The following is a 14,896-nucleotide window of genomic DNA, read 5'->3' as shown; positions in this document are numbered from 1 at the left end:
CAGCCCCAGTCCCGGTGCAGCGCCCAGCTCATGGGGCTGTGAGGGCCAGGGACTGGGGACCTCGTGCCACAGTCACTGTGCTGGGCTGTTGTTACGGACTCACAAGTTGTGGCCACTCTTGGTCCGTGCGGTCCCTGGGGGAAACCTCTTCAGTGTGACAGCCCTTCTTGGGGGGCCACTCTCTCTCGGGGTCAGGCCCCTCCACCTCCTGGAGCTGCACCTCTCTGAGCCTCAGCATGTCTGTCTGTGCCGTGGGCCCCCCTAGGGTGTCCCCTCGCTCTGGGCGCCTGGGGCCTCTGCCCTCCAGAGGGAATAATGCTCCCCCCACCCCACCCCCCACCCTGTTCTCTAGACTGGAGCGACTCTCAGCCAGTGTAAAACAGGAGGGTTTATTGAGAGTTGAACTCAGCACAGGAAACTCTCAGGGCCGCAGGCCTGGCCTCCCTCAGCACAGCACATCCCAGTCTCCCTGCATCCAGGGGGGCTCTGCCTGCTCCCTCTCTCCAGCCCAGAGCCTCCCTGCTGGGCAGCTGATATCTCCGGCCTCAAGCCCCCTCTGTCCATTGTCTTCTCTCAGGGTGGCCTGGGCCTCCTCTCCTCTCAGCCCTTCTCTGGCTGGAACGGGCTGGTCAGGTCACCAGGGTCCTCTCCTCGCAGCCCATTGTCCTCCCACTGGCCAGAACCTGCTGGGACTCCTGAGCTGGGCCTCCAGGTCACCAGTCGCTGGGGTCTCCATCCTCCAGGCCATCGGCCGGGGTCCCAAGTTCCCTCTCCGGTCCTGTGTCCCAACAAACCCCCTCTCCCTTCACCTCGTTAAACCAGTAACACCTGGGGACAGTGAGTCCCACCCCCTCTGCATGCAACCCACTACAAAACCAAGAAGGTAATAATTGGAGATATGCCAATCTCCTAGAACTGGAAGGGACCTTGAAAGGTCATTGAGTCCAGCCCCCTGCCTTCACTAGCAGGACCAATTTTTGCCTCAGATCCCTAAGTGGTCCCCTCAAGGATTGAACTCACGACCCCGCTTTGTCACAGCTAGGTATGCCCCTCTCCTGCCCAGACCTCACTGTCTGGTTGCCCTGTGCAGCATATGGCCGTCTCCCCTGCCTGGTCCCCAGGCCCTCGTCTGCACTAGAAAACGGGCACCCACGGCACAGTGCAGCCACCTAGGTGCCACACAGCACAGGCCTCCGCAGAGCCTGCTGCACCCTCTGTTCATGTGGCTAAGCTGTCAGCAGGTGCAGCCCTGGGCCCGCCATTCACAGGGCACAGACCAAATGTGGGCGGACAGCTGGGGCCATGGCCCAGCCACAGGTGCCATCTGCAGCAGTTACCTCACCTCAGCGTGGCAGCATGGGCGCCTTTAAGGGCTGAACCTGGAGCGGTTGGGTCTGGGGGCAGCAATATGATGGTAGCTGGGGGGCAATGGGTGAGCGTGGAGGCTCGAGCAGCAGTGCTCTGTGGCTGGTGTTGGGGGTAATGAGTGGGGAGGCTGTGGGAGCTCCCCAGTCCCAGCACCCCGGGCAGTGGGGCAGACGCTCAGGTGTTGCCCAGGCTGAGCCCATGTCGGTCTGGTTCCAGGTGCCGAGGATGCTGCTGCTGTGGTTGCTGCCGCTGGCATGGCCCGGTGAGGGCTCCCAGCGCAGTGAACCGATGTTCACAGCCATCACCAGCCATGTCCTCCCGCCCGACTACGACAGCAACCCCACGCAGCTCAACTACGGCGTGGCCGTCACCGATGTGGACGCCGACGGGGACTTGGAGATCGTGGTGGCAGGGTGGGTAGCAGGGCAGGAGCAGGAGCAGGGTCCCTGGTGCTCCCAGTCCCACCCTTCCCCCTGCTCTGGGGGTGAGCAGGGCCCCGAGGCCCCTGTCCCTCGGCTGGTCGGGGTGTCATGTGCCCAGCCCTTGAGAGGGTTGAGCCGGAGCTGAGCTCCCACATTGGTGGGCTTGCTGGCCGTGCTGACTGCTGGGCCCTGGCACCTGCACGCTGCCTGGCTCCCGGCTGCTGCCTCTGGCTGGAGGAGGTGCTCTGGGCCAGCAGCAATGCCCTCGGCCAGGGAAAAGCCACTGACAGCCAGTGCCCTGGGGATGTGGCACAGAGAGCCTGTTCTTGCATTTCACTCTTCTGAAAAAGCAGTGCTGGCTGCCAGCTCCCGTCCCAGTCTCCCTGATGGACTTTCCATGGCACCCTGGGCTGCCCTTCTCCCCAGCCTGGCCCTGTGGGGCTCCCATCCATCAAGAGAGGCCCGCTGCTCGAGGCCTCAGCCATGCCCATGGCCTGCTTGACCCTGAATGGAAGATGTCGGTGGCTCAGGAAGGGGGGCAGGGTGTCGCAGCCTCCAGGTCCCTTCTGCAGGGTGCTACCAGCTCATCCCTGAGGGGCTGAGGCCCCACTCACCTGTGATGCTGCTAATGGGCTGGAGGTTTTGTATAGCCCTTTACTGGGGCCCCCTTGGCACGCGCCGGCCTCTGCAGCAGCGACTGGAGCTGGCAGCGGTGCAGGAGGGAGGGCACCTGCATGTGGGGGGGTGCGTGCCCAGGGGTGTCTGCATGTGTAACAAGCTAGGCAGCTGGAGCTCGTGGCTGTTGGCCTATCCCCATGGATGCCCGTGCAAGCCAGCCCCTCTCCAGGGGCTGGGCTGGTCCTCTGGGTGCAGGACATGGCTGCCTGGGCCCCTAACCCTGCATAGTGCTCTCCTGGGGATAGCTCCTGCTGCCCACAGCAGCTCCAGAGCTGGATCTCACACCCAGACCCATGCCATGGCCCTGCCTACAGGCCCCCCACTGCCCCAGAGCACCCTGGCTGCTGCTGCCTCCTGCACAGGGGAGAAGGGAAGCCAGCAACCCCCCAAGAACCTTGCTGCCCCAGGCTAGAGACAAGCTTAGGGTGCCTGCCATCCTCAGGGTGCCCCCCATCCTCCAGGAGGCTTGCGGGGGGCTAATGGCAGGTAGGGGAGGCAGAGTCACACCCAGGGCTCTGTGTGTAAAGCCTCCCCTCCCCCCATTATATCTCATAGAGCTGGAAGGGACCTTTCAAGGTCTAGTCCAGTCCCCTGCCTTCACAGCAGGACCCAGTACTGTCCCTGACCGGTTTTTGCCCCAGATCCCTAGGTGGCCCCCTCAAGGATTGAACTCACAACCCTGGGTTTAGCAGGCCAATGCTCAAACCGCTGAGCTATCCCTCCACACACACTCACCTGTGGGGGCTCGTTTGGGCCCTGCAGGTGCTTGGAGGCGGGTTCTGGGCCCTGCTGCACCACACCTGCAGCCTACCCCCGGCCCATGGATCTGGCTGGTGGCCTGGCTGGCGAAGGTCCCATCAGACAGTTGGGCTGGAGGCATCCAAGCAGGGAGTTTCCATCTCTGCCGTGGTCTCTGTGTGCCAGGCTCTGGCTTCCAGCTGTGCCCTTCCCCCAAGCGGGGGCAGCTGGGGATGGCTCTGTCCCTGCTAGAGTGACCGGACACCAAATGTGAAAAATTGGGACAAGGGTGGGGGGTAATCAGAGCCTGTATAAGAAAAAGATGCAAAAATCGGGACTGTCCCTATAAAATCAGGACATCTAGTCACCCTAGTCCCTGCCCTGGGGGACCCAGCTGGGTGGCTAATGGCCAGGCCTGCTGGGGTGGGCTGTCTCAGGGGTTCTGGCTCTGCTGCTGTTGCCTGAGGCCTGGCTGGGTAAAACCTGCCCCTGTAAATGCCCATCCACACCCAGCCTAGGGCTGCCCCCCTATTTTCCTCCAGCCCTTGCTGTGCCCAAGTCAGATTATCTCACAAACAGGCAGGTCCTGGCTGCCTGCAGCACACCTGGGTGGGTGTCTCCAGGTGAGGGCAGCATGGGGGGCCGTGCACCCACCCCCGGGCACAGCAGCAGCTGCTCCCCGCAGTGCTGTGAGATGGTGACTGAGCGGGCCGAGCAGAAGGAAAGCAGCAGCGCATGGGCCCAGCTGGGCAGGGGGGGCTCGACTGCTCCCGCACGGACAGTGCCCTGTGCCATGGTCTGGTGTAGGGGAGCGTGGGCTGTGCTGCCCCTGCCACCTGGGCCCCTCTCCTAGAGTGGAGGTGGGGCTGGAGCACCCTCCCTGAGGCCTGTATCCCCGGAACAAGGAGGCCCAAGCAGCACCCTGGGAAGTGCCCCCTCCACTGCCCCCCCAGCGATGAACGGGCTGCTTGTAGGGATCCCCAGCAGGGACTGGGGCACCAAGGCCTCGGCTCTCCCTGCGTGGGGCAGGCATGTTGCAGGTGGGGTAGTCTGCATTCCTGGGGGCATCCTGGTGAGGGGGGCAGTGCGGCTGGGCTGGGAGTGCAGCCTGCTGCTCCCACCTCCCCCTGGGAGCTGGGCCTGCTCTCCTCCCATGCCACGTGGAGCAGAGCAGCAGCTGGAAGGAGGGTTGTGTAACCAGCCCTGGTGCCAGTTGTGTAACGTGTTTACTGGAGCTCAGGGCAGGGGGCAGAGCTCAGCGGGGGTCTGACTTGTTCCAGGCCTCCCCAAGCCTCCTGTGCTGGGGCCCTCTGGAGGGGCCTTGCCCTGCTGGCTGCCGTGGCTCCCAAGCCCTGCTCTAGGGCTGCCCCATGGCTGGAGGAGGCAGGGCACGGAGCCTGCAGAGGGGCAAACACTCAGCTCCTGGCACTGGGCCACATCCTTCCCCCAGACTGTGCCGCAGGGGCCCCAGCAGGGCAGCACCCTGACCTGTCCACAGCCGTGCCCTGGGCTGGCCGGTGCAGCACCCAGCCACCCCCTCTCCAAGTGCCCAGGCTTCCTCCGGCGCAGCAGGGCCCAGAGAGGCTCCTCTCTCTCCATGGCAGCAGCCTGGGTCGCTGGCGCCATGCTGTGCCCTGCCCTGAGACCATGGTGCAGCAAGGTTCAGTCTTGCTCCTCCCTCAGCTGGGGGGTCCAGCCCCTCTGAGCCTTGCCTGGGGCAGCCATGTCTGGGGTGGTGAGCAGAGGGGCCAGCCCTGCTGCTGTGCCCCGCTGTTTCCATGCGTGCTGCCAGGGTGTTCATGGGGGGCCAGGCCACTGCCTGCTGGAGCCTGTCGGCCTGACAGAACAAGGAGCAATGGTCTCAGGTTGCAGTGGGGGAGGCCTAGGTTGGATATTAGGAAACACTATTTCACTAGGAGGGTGGTGAAGCACTGGAATGGGTTCCCTAGGGAGGGGGTGGAATCTCCTTCCTTAGAGGTGTTTAAGGCCCAGCTTGACAAAGCCCTGGCTGGGATGATTTAGCTGGGGACTAGATGACCCCTGAGGTCCCTTCCAACCCTGATCTATGAGGGCAGGGGCCACGTGAGGCCAGTCACCCCACTCGCGCCAGGGAGCTGAGCAGCGTCCCTGAGCAGCCACTTGGGTGGCCTGGGCAGTACCCACCACATTCATGGCCTGGCAGAGGAGGGGGCAGTGACCCTCCACCATTAGGGGCCACATGATGGGACTGATCCTGCAGCGAGGACACACGGTAACTGGCCATGTGCCTCCCAGGGCCTGGCAGGAGACGGGGGGGCTATGGGGTGTCTGCCCCAGCCATGCCTGCAGCTCTCCCTGTGGCCCGGCTGGTACTCGTGCCCTGTCACTGCTGTACGGTTCTGCAGGCGGACGCGGGGCTGGTCCCAGTGCTGCCAGGCGCTCAGGGGCAGCATCTCACCCCCCACACGCCCAGCTTGTTCAAGGATCCCCCAACCAGCAGCAACCCGCTGGTTCATTCCTGCCCCACCACTGCCCCTCCTGCCTCTGGGGGTGCAGGGAACAGGCTCCTGTCAGCCAGTGCTTGCTCTGGGGGGCCGTCAGAGAGGGCATCCATCTCCCCATGGGGCTGGGCCCCGTGCTGGGCACAGCCTGATCCTGCCCAGCCCTCGGGCTCCAGGGCTCCCCTGCTGATTTCTAGATTCCTGGGCCAGCAGGGCCAGCAGGATCATGTAGCCAGAGCCCTGAGACTGCCCCAAGCCGTGGCCCCTCTGCTGCCCCCAGCCCCAGAGCAGAGGACGGGACGTTCTTCCCTGCAGCCCCACTGACTGCCGGGCATCTGAGCTGCAGCCCGCCAGACTGGCACCAGGCGGGCGGTGCCACCCCCTCCCCAAGGCAGGGCTGAAGTGGGGGCTTCAAGGAAAGGGCCTTGGGGTTGCCACAAACCCTCTGGGGGCCCCGGCCCAGCCGTGTCCGCCTGCCCCAAGGCCAGGGCCGGCTCCAGGCCCCAGCGCGTGTTTGGGGCGGCATGCCGCGGGGGGCTCTGCCAGTAGCCGGTAGGGCAGTAGGTGGCTCCGGTGGACCTCCCGCAGGCGTCCCTGCGGAGGGTCCGCTAGTCCCGCGGTTCCGGTGGAGCATCTGCAGGCACGCCTGCGGGAGGTCCACCGGAGCCGTGGGACCGGCGAGCGGCAGAGCGCCCCCCGCGGAGTGCCGCCGTGCTTGGGCGGTGAAATGGCTAGAGCCAGCCCTGCCCAAGGCACACGAGCGGCCCGGGGTGGGTCCCTCGTGCCTGCCCCAGCGCTCACGCTCGCCCCCCAGGTACAATGGGCCCAACCTGGTGCTGAAGTATGACCGGGCGCGGCAGCGGCTGGTGAACCTGGCGCGGGACGAGCGCAGCTCCCCGTACTACGCGCTGCGGGATCGCCAGGGCAACGCCATCGGGGTGACGGCCTGCGACATCGACGGGGACGGGCGCGAGGAGATCTACTTCCTCAACACCAACAATGCCTTCTCGGGTGAGCTGCACCGGCCCCCGCCACGGAGCCCGTGGGTCATCCCCCTGCACCCCATGGCACCCCGCCCCCTGCACCCCCCACCACAGAGCCCATGGGTCATCCCCCTGCACCCCATGGCACCCCGCCCCCTGCACCCCCCACCACAGAGCCCGTGGGTCATCCCCCTGCACCCCGCCCTCTGCACCCCCCACCATAGAGCCCGTGGGTCATCCCCCTGCACCCCGCCCTCTGCACCCCCCACCACAGAGCCTGTGGGTCATCCCCCTGAACCCCACCCTCTGCACCCCCCACCACAGAGCCTGTGGGTCATCCCCCTGCACCCCACCCTCTGCATCCCCTGCCACAGAGCCCATGAGTCATCCCCCTGCACCCCCATGGCACCCCGCCCCCTGCACCCCCTGCCACGGAGCCCATGGGTCATCCCTCTGCACCCCCCAACACGGAGCCCATGGGTCATCCCCCTGCACCCCCCAGCACCCTGCACCCCCCGGCACGGAGCCCATGGGTCATCCCCCTGCACCCCCACGGCACCCCGCCCCCTGCACCCCCCTGGCACGGAGCCCATGGATCATCCCACAACACCCTCACAGCACCCCACCCCCTGCACCCCCTGGCACGGAGCCCATGGATCATCCCACAACACCCTCACAGCACCCCACCCCCTGCACCCCCTGGCACGGAGCCCATGGGTCATCCCCCTGAACCCCCATGGCACCCTGCCCCTTGCACCCCCCACCACAGAGCCCATGGATCATCCCACAACACCCCCACAGCACCCCGCCCCCTGCACCCCATGTCACAGAGCCCGTGGGTCATCCCCCTGCACCCCCATGGTGCCCCACCCCCTGCACCCCCCACCACAGAGCCCATGGCCCATTTCCCCTGCCCCCTGCACACCCCACCTCCCAACCCATGGCCCATTGCCCCACCACAGAACCCATGGCCCCTGCAGCCACCCCCCTCCCCACAGAGTCAATCAGAGGCCTGGGGGTCCTCGGGAGGGTGCAACCACAGCTCTGGACTGGGAATTCGTGGGGAGGTGCTGGGGGCAAGTCCCTGGGGGCGTGGGGATTGCCTGGCCCTGGGCCTGCCGTGTGGCACTGCCGTGACCTTCGGCGCATGAGAGATGGCTGCAGCCTGGAGTTAATTTCTCAGTCGAGTGACTCCATTGATTCATGGCCGGGACGCAGAGCCAGCGCAGCCGCTGAGTCAGCAGCGCCCGCAGCCCCCAGCCCTCCCGCTGCGCTGCAGGCCCACAGCCAGGCAGCCCGAGGCCCTGCTGGGACGGGGTCCCCTACCCAGCGCAGGGCCCTCTCCCCAGAGCCACAGCACTGGGGTTAAGCTGCAGCCAAAGAGAAGGGGGGTAGGGAGGAACCTGCTGTATTCACAAGCAGGTGCATGTCCCAATACCCCCAGCCTGGCAATAGGGGCGCTGCTGGGTGCCGCCCCCCGTCCCCTGGCCGTGCCCCAGCCTGGCGCCTTGGGGAGTGGCACGTCCCCTGGCCGTGCCCTAGCTTGGCGCCCCGGGGAGTGGCACCACCCCCGTCCCCTGGCCATGCCCAGCCTGGCGCCCCGGGGCATGGCGCTGCCCCCATCCCCTGGCCTTGCACAGCCTGGCGCCCTGGGGAGTGGCACCACCCCCCGTCCCCTGGCCGTGCCCCAGCCTGGCACCCCGGGGCGTGCTGCCGCCCCCCCGTCCCCTGGCCGTGCCCCAGCCTGGCGCCACGGAGCGTGCTGCTGCCCCTCGTCCCCTGGCCGTGCCCAGACTGGCACCCCAGGGAGTGGCACCACCCCCCATCCCCTGGTCATGCCCAGCTTGGCGCCCTGGGGCATGGCGCTGCCCTCATCCCCTGGCCGTGCCCCAGCCTGGCGCCCGGGGAGTGGCACCACCCCCCGTCTCCTGGCCGTGCACAGCCTGGCGCCCCGGGGCATGGCGCTGGCATGGTGCTGTCTCGTCCCCTGGCTGTGCCCAGCCTGGCACCCCGGGGCGTGGTGCTGCCCCCCGTCCCCTGGCCGTGCCCCAGCCTGGCGCCCCGGGGCACGGTGCCACCCCCGTCTCCTGGCCGTGCACAGCCTGGCGCCCCGGGGCATGGTGCTGGCATGGTGCTGTCTCGTCCCCTGGCTGTGCCCAGCCTGGCACCCTGGGGCATGGCGCTGCCCCCCGTCTCCTGGCCGTGGACAGCCTGGCGCCCCGGGGCATGGCGCTGGCATGGTGCTGTCTCGTCCCCTGGCTGTGCCCAGCCTGGCACCCCGGGGCGTGGTGCTGCCCCCCGTCCCCTGGCCGTGCCCCAGCCTGGCGCCCCGGGGCACGGTGCCACCCCCCGTCTCCTGGCCGTGCACAGCCTGGCACCCCGGGGCATGGCGCTGCCCCTCATCCCCTGGCCATGCCCCAGCCTGGTACCCCGGGGCGTGGCACTGGCGTGGTGCTGTCCCATCCCCTGGCCGTGCCCCATCCTGGCACCCCGGGGCGTGATGTTGCTCCCCGTCCCCTGGCCGTGCCCCAGCCTGGCACCCTGGGGCGTTGCACCACCCCCCATCCCCTGACCGTGCCTCAGTCTGGCACCCTGGGGCGTGGCGCCACCTCCTCCGTCCCGTGCCCCAGCTCTCCAGGCTGGGGATGGGCTGACTAGCTCCCATTCCCCGTCCCCAGGGTAGTGATAGGGGCTGTCCCTTAACCCCTCATGTGCCCCATCTGCCACGGCATTTGAGGCTCACACCCTAGCACAGGCCAGGGCAGCTGCCCCTTATTCTCTGTCTTCCATCTCCAGCAGGCAGTCCTTCCCTGCAGGCCATGCCCCCCCACCCCCCGCCCTCCCGGCACTGCAGGAGTCTGCCCAATGCTCCTCGGGCCCCTGGCCGTGGCCTGCCCCCTGCAGTGACCAGGGACGGCGACGGGCCGTTGCCAGGGAGAGGGGAGGGGTGCGACGGTGCCGAGTTGCTGCCGTGGTGGGAGCGGTGCCAGAGTCACGGGGGCCTGGCAGTGTCCTCAGCTGTGTGTGGGCACGTCACAAAGGAGACTGGCAGGTCCAACAGCTCCCCGAGGGCCTGGCAGCCCTTCTTGCCCCGCTAATGGCGTGGCTCCCAGGCAGGGGCCATTGTGCGCCGGAATCTCCTCCGAACACCTGGCCTCGGTGTCTCCCTTTGGAGACAGGTCACCAACAAGCTGGGCAGCGCCAGCCTGTCCTGCCACTGCAGCTGGACCTCCGGCTGCCCGTCCCTGCAGGGCACCCAGCTCTGGTCACGGGCGGTCTCTGGGTTGGGCCCCTTCATGCTCTGCCAGGCCCCTGACCTTGCCGGGTGCCTCCACCTCTGCCCTTGGGGTGCTGGGCCCCGGTGCAGTGAGCTCTGAGCTGGGGCAGGGACCCTCCTGGCCTGGCTTTGGTGCTGCTCTCGGAGCCACTAACAACTGCAATCGGGTCCCCCAGGCTCCTTGGGAAGGGCACAGGCCCCTGTCAGTGGGGCTCCCCCCTTGTTTTTCCTAGCAGCGGGGCCCTGCCGAGCGGAGGCCATGTGGCTATCACCATGGATCCGTCTTCCTGACACACCTAATTACCCAGCTTGCAGCTGCCAGTGCGTTGCCTGTCCCTAAATCAAGGAGCCCCATTACTCCTGTCGCTGGCCGTGCGGCCGCGGGCCCTGCCATCGATTTCCCCCTCCCCTGTGTGATCTACAGGCTCTGCACAGCTCACCTTAATGAGTTCATTCTGCCGGCCGCCCTTCGCTGCAGAGCAGCCCCTGCCACGCGCCACGGGGCGCCTGCCCCCTGGACTGCTAGTGGGGGCTGCGGGCCGGGATTGAGGGGCCCCAGCAGGGCTGGGGGGCTCGAGAGCAGGGCCTGGGTGCTGTGATCTCCCCAGGGAAGTGCAGTGGGCGTTCTGCAAGGGGTGGCAGCCCCTCTGCCCGGGCAGATCCACGCCGAGCCAGCCCGTCCCCTGCTCATGTCCCTGCACACCTGTGGGGCCTGGCCCCTCCCTGCCCCCCTGACCCCTCTCTCCCCCAGGCCTGGCCACCTACACGGACAAGCTGTTCAAATTGCGGGCCGGGCGCTGGGAGGACCTCCTGAGTGACGAGGTGAACCGGGCAGTGGCCAGCCGCTTCGCCGGGCGCTCGGTGGCCTGCGTGGACAGGGCGGTGAGTGGGCAGCGAGCCCGGCTGCTGGCCCTCGGGGCTGGGGACGTGGGTGCAACAGGGTCAGTCATGGGGGGAGGGGTCAGTCTCTGGTCCCCAAACTCCTCCCGTCCCCGAGGCTGTCACTGGGTGTACGGGGACGAGGTGGCACTTCGGGGCCTCCCCCATCCCATCCTGAGCCCTCTGCCCCCTAAGTGCCCCCCCACTGTCAGGGTGTCAGGGCGCTAGGTCCCCCCCACCCCCCGTCGAGGGGTCAGGGCCCTGGAGCCTCCCCCGCCCTTGCCCCTTGCTGAGAAGGAGCCTGGGGGTGATTTATGCTCCTGTCACCTGCTCTTCCTCCTCCTCCCGCTGTTTGTTTCCCAACGATTATCACTAAATCAGGGCCTAGCTGCTGCAGGGGAACAATGGGGGTCGGAGCCGGGCTGTGAGGTGTGGGGCGGTGGGGCCTCCCCGGGGGGCGGGACGAGGTGCGGAGCTGGGCTGTGAGGTGTGGGGCAGCGGGGCCTCCCCGGGGGGTGGGACGGGGGGCGGAGCTGGGCTGTGAGGTGTGGGGCAGCGGGGCCTCCCCGGGGCGCGGGACGGGGGGCGGAGCCGGGCTGTGAGGTGTGGGGCAGCGGGGCCTCCCTGGGGGGCGGGATGGGGGGCGGAGCTGGGCTGTGAGGTGTGGGGCGGTGGGGCCTCCCCGGGGGGCGGGACGAGGTGCGGAGCCGGGCTGTGAGGTGTGGGGCGGTGGGGCCTACCCAGGGGGCGGGATGGGGGGCGGAGCCGGGCTGTGAGGTGTGGGGCAGTGGGGCCTACCCAGGGGGTGGGACGGAGGTCGGAGCCGGGCTGTGAGGTGTGGGGCAGCAGGGCCTCCCCGGGGGGTGGGACGAGGTGCGGAGCCGGGCTGTGAGGTGTGGGGCAGCGGGGCCTACCTGGGGGGCGGGGCGGGGTGCAGAGCTGGGCTGTGAGGTGTGGGGCAGTGGGGCCTCCCCGGGGGGTGGGACGGGGTGCGGAGCCGGGCTGTGAGGTGTGGGGCAGCGGGGCCTACCCGAGGGGCGGGGCGGGGTGGGGTGCAGAGCCGGGCTGTGAGGTGTGGGGCAGTGGGGCCTACCTGGGGGGGCGGGACGGGGGGCAGAGCTGGGCTGTGAGGTGTGGGGCAGTGGGACCTACCTGGGGGGCGGGACGGGGTGTGGAGCTGGGCTGTGAGGTGTGGGGCGGTGGGGCCTCCCCAGGGGGCGGGGCGGGGTGGGGTGCAGAGCCGGGCTGTGAGGTGTGGGGCAGCGGGGCCTCCCCGGGGGCAGGGCCGGCTTTAGGCTGATATGCCCGATTCCCAGGAATCGGGCCCCGTGCCTAAGAGGGTCCCGCGCCTTAGATACTTTTTTTTTTTAAACTTACCCCGGGTCCCTGGCTGCGATCTGCTCCGGGGTGTTCCGGGTGGTCCTGCTCCCTTGAGCGAAGCGCAGGCTGGAGCCCGGCAAGCCCCGCAGCCCCGGCTGGAGCCCCGACCGGAGCCCGGCAAGCCCCGTGGCCCCGCTCTCCTGGCTGGAGCCCCGGCTGGAGCGCGGCAAGTCCCACTCTCCCGGTTGGAGCCCTGGCCGGAGCGCGGCAAGCCCCGAGGCCCCGCTCTCCTGACTGGAGCCCTGGCTGGAGCGTGACAAGCCCTGTGGCCCCGCTCTCCTGGCTGGAGCTCCGGGCCTTTAAATAGCCTCCAGAGCCCTGGGGTAGTGAGGGGCTTCGGGGGCTATTTAAAGGGCCAGGTCTCCAGCTGCCTCTGCCACCCCGGTCCTTTAAATAGCAGCCAGAGACCCGCCACCCCCATGCATTCCCCAGGGCTCCCGCAGCTATTTAAAAGGTCCAGGGCGGGGTAGAAGCTGAGGAGCCCCGGGCCCTTTAAATAGCCCCCAAAGCCCTGGGATAGCAGGGAGCTTGGGGGCTATTTAAAGGGCTGGGGCTCCAACTGCCTCTGCTGCACCCCCTGCCCACACCAGCCCCGCTCCCCCTGCCTGCAGCCAGCTCTGCACCCCATGCCCACAGCCAGTCCCTGTCAAACCCCCTGCCATGTCTCTAATCAACCCCTGCCACACACCCCTGTGGCCCTGCCCGGAGCCAGCCAGCCCCACACACACTGCTGCCTGCACCAGCCGTGCACACCCTGCCCTGTCTCCAGCCAACCCCTGCTGCACCCCCCTGCCTGAAGCCAGCCAGTCTCACACTCCTCTGTCTCCAGCCCTGCCAACCCCTGCTGCATCCCCCCACGGCCCTGCCTGAAGCCAGCCCGCCCCACACCCCCTGTCTCCAACCAGCCCCGCACCCCTTGCCCTGCCTCCAGCCAGCCCCATGTCCACTGCTGCCCTGCAGTTCCCAGGGCAATAACCCTGCACACCTGCCTCATTGAGGGGGGCAGGAAGCAGCTGGGACCCACACATGTGATACGGCAGTCATTAATAACCAATCAACAGCATATATGATGCAATGTACATAATATATAATTTTATTATTTATATACTTATGGAAAGTAAATAACACATGAAAGAAATGAAAGGCTTTTTTTTCCACTTTTTTTTTTATGTCATCCCTGCCAGGGCCCCGCCAAAAATGTTCGAGTTGGGCCCCGCACTTCCTAAAGCCGGCCCTGCCAGGGGGGCGGGGCAGGATGGGGTGCGGAGCTGGTCTGTGAGGTGTGGGGCAGCGGGGCCTACCCAGGGGGTGGGGTGCGGAGCCAGGCTGTGAGGTGTGGGGCAGCGAGGCCTACCCGGGGGGCAGGACGCGGTGCAGAGCCAGGCTGTGAGGTGTGGGGCAGTGGGGCCTGCCCACGGGGCGGGTGGGGTGGGGTGCGGAGCCGGGCTGTGAAGTGTAGGGGAGCGGGGCCTACCCAGGGGGCAGGGTGGGGTGCAGAGCTGGGCTGTGAGGTGTGGGGGAATAAGGCTAAGAGGCGGGGTGGGGGGGTAGTAGGACTGCTGAGTGGGAGGCTTGGGGGTCAGGTAAGGGGAAGTGGGGCTGTACCCTGGGGGGAGGACTGGGGAGGAAGGCAGTTGGGGAGTGGGGCTAAGCCATGGGGTGGAGCTGGGGGCAGGAGGAGGGGAGCAGGACTGAGATGCGGGGGGGCGGGTTAAGTGGGGGGCAGCAGAGTAGAGCCGTGGCGCAGAGTGGGAGCCGGGCGGTGGGGGGGACACAGGATGAGCATTCCCAGCATGCGGGGGGGGCCGGACAGACACTGAATCTTGGCAGGTCCGGGCCTCGAGAGGGTCCCCTGCCCCAGGCTCAGCCCTCGAGTGACTGGCCCTGCAGGGCTGGGGGCAGCGAGAGCAGCGTGGACCCCCAGGGAACAGCAGCCGAACGTGGGGCCCGGGGCCCTGACCTGGCTGCAGCCACCCCCAGCCATGCTGCGGAGCTCTCATCCGCTCCCCACGGGGCTGGCCAGAGCCCACAGGCTGCAGTGCCACCACTGGGGAGGGGGATGCCCCCAGGACCCTGCCCCCAGCCTAGGTGTCTCCATCCCAGAGCAGCAGGGGAAGTCCCTTCCTAGGCCTGCTGCTGCCCCAGCCAGGGTGTCACAGCCAGCTGCAGGCTGGTGAGCTGGGGAGGGGCCTGACTCTGCCCTCACCCACCTGCCCCTTGCCCACAGGGCTCCGGCCGATACGCCATCTACATCGCCAACTATGCCAACAGCAACCTGGGCCCCCACGTGCTGCTGGAGATGGACGTGGCCGCCAGCGACCCTGCCCGTGGCATCGTGGTGCTGACCGACGTCGCCGCCGAGGCCGGGGTCAACAAATACACAGGTCCTGGGCAGTCTCCGGAGCTGAGGCCTGCGGGGAGGGGAAGGGGTGCTGTGGGAGGGGCCCGTGGGGAGGTGTAGTGCGGGGCTGCCCATAAAACAAGTGCCGCGCCTGGCACACATGGTGCTGGGGCTGTCTCTGGGCTGAGTGACAGCACCATCTGTGACCCCTGCCCAGGAAGGGGGCTGCATGAGGACAATCCTCAGAGCCTGGGGCCTGGAGCCAGCCCCCCCCCACCCCTCCCACCCCATTAGGCAGTCTGGGCTCCAAGATCTGCCCCGGGCTGTCTTGCTCCATCTCCAGCCCTTGC

General features: G+C 67.7%; 1 protein-coding gene across 1 annotated transcript in view; it reads left to right on the top strand.

Annotated features, from left to right (window-relative positions):
- The first annotated feature begins 1,566 nt into the window (after window positions 1-1,566).
- The window catches only part of CRTAC1 (cartilage acidic protein 1), a 33,230-nt gene continuing 19,900 nt past the window's right edge, over window positions 1,567-14,896 (top strand). Inside the window, exons 1-4 of the mRNA XM_050960782.1 lie at window positions 1,567-1,781; window positions 6,501-6,697; window positions 10,698-10,828; window positions 14,433-14,589. Of these exons, the coding sequence (XP_050816739.1) occupies window positions 1,567-1,781; window positions 6,501-6,697; window positions 10,698-10,828; window positions 14,433-14,589 (700 nt within the window). The remainder of the gene's footprint in view (window positions 1,782-6,500; window positions 6,698-10,697; window positions 10,829-14,432; window positions 14,590-14,896) is intronic.

Source organism: Gopherus flavomarginatus, chromosome 6 (genome assembly GCF_025201925.1).
Source record: "Gopherus flavomarginatus isolate rGopFla2 chromosome 6, rGopFla2.mat.asm, whole genome shotgun sequence".
NCBI classification, from domain to species: Eukaryota; Metazoa; Chordata; order Testudines; family Testudinidae; genus Gopherus; species Gopherus flavomarginatus.
This window is presented reverse-complemented; position numbering and strand designations above follow the sequence as displayed.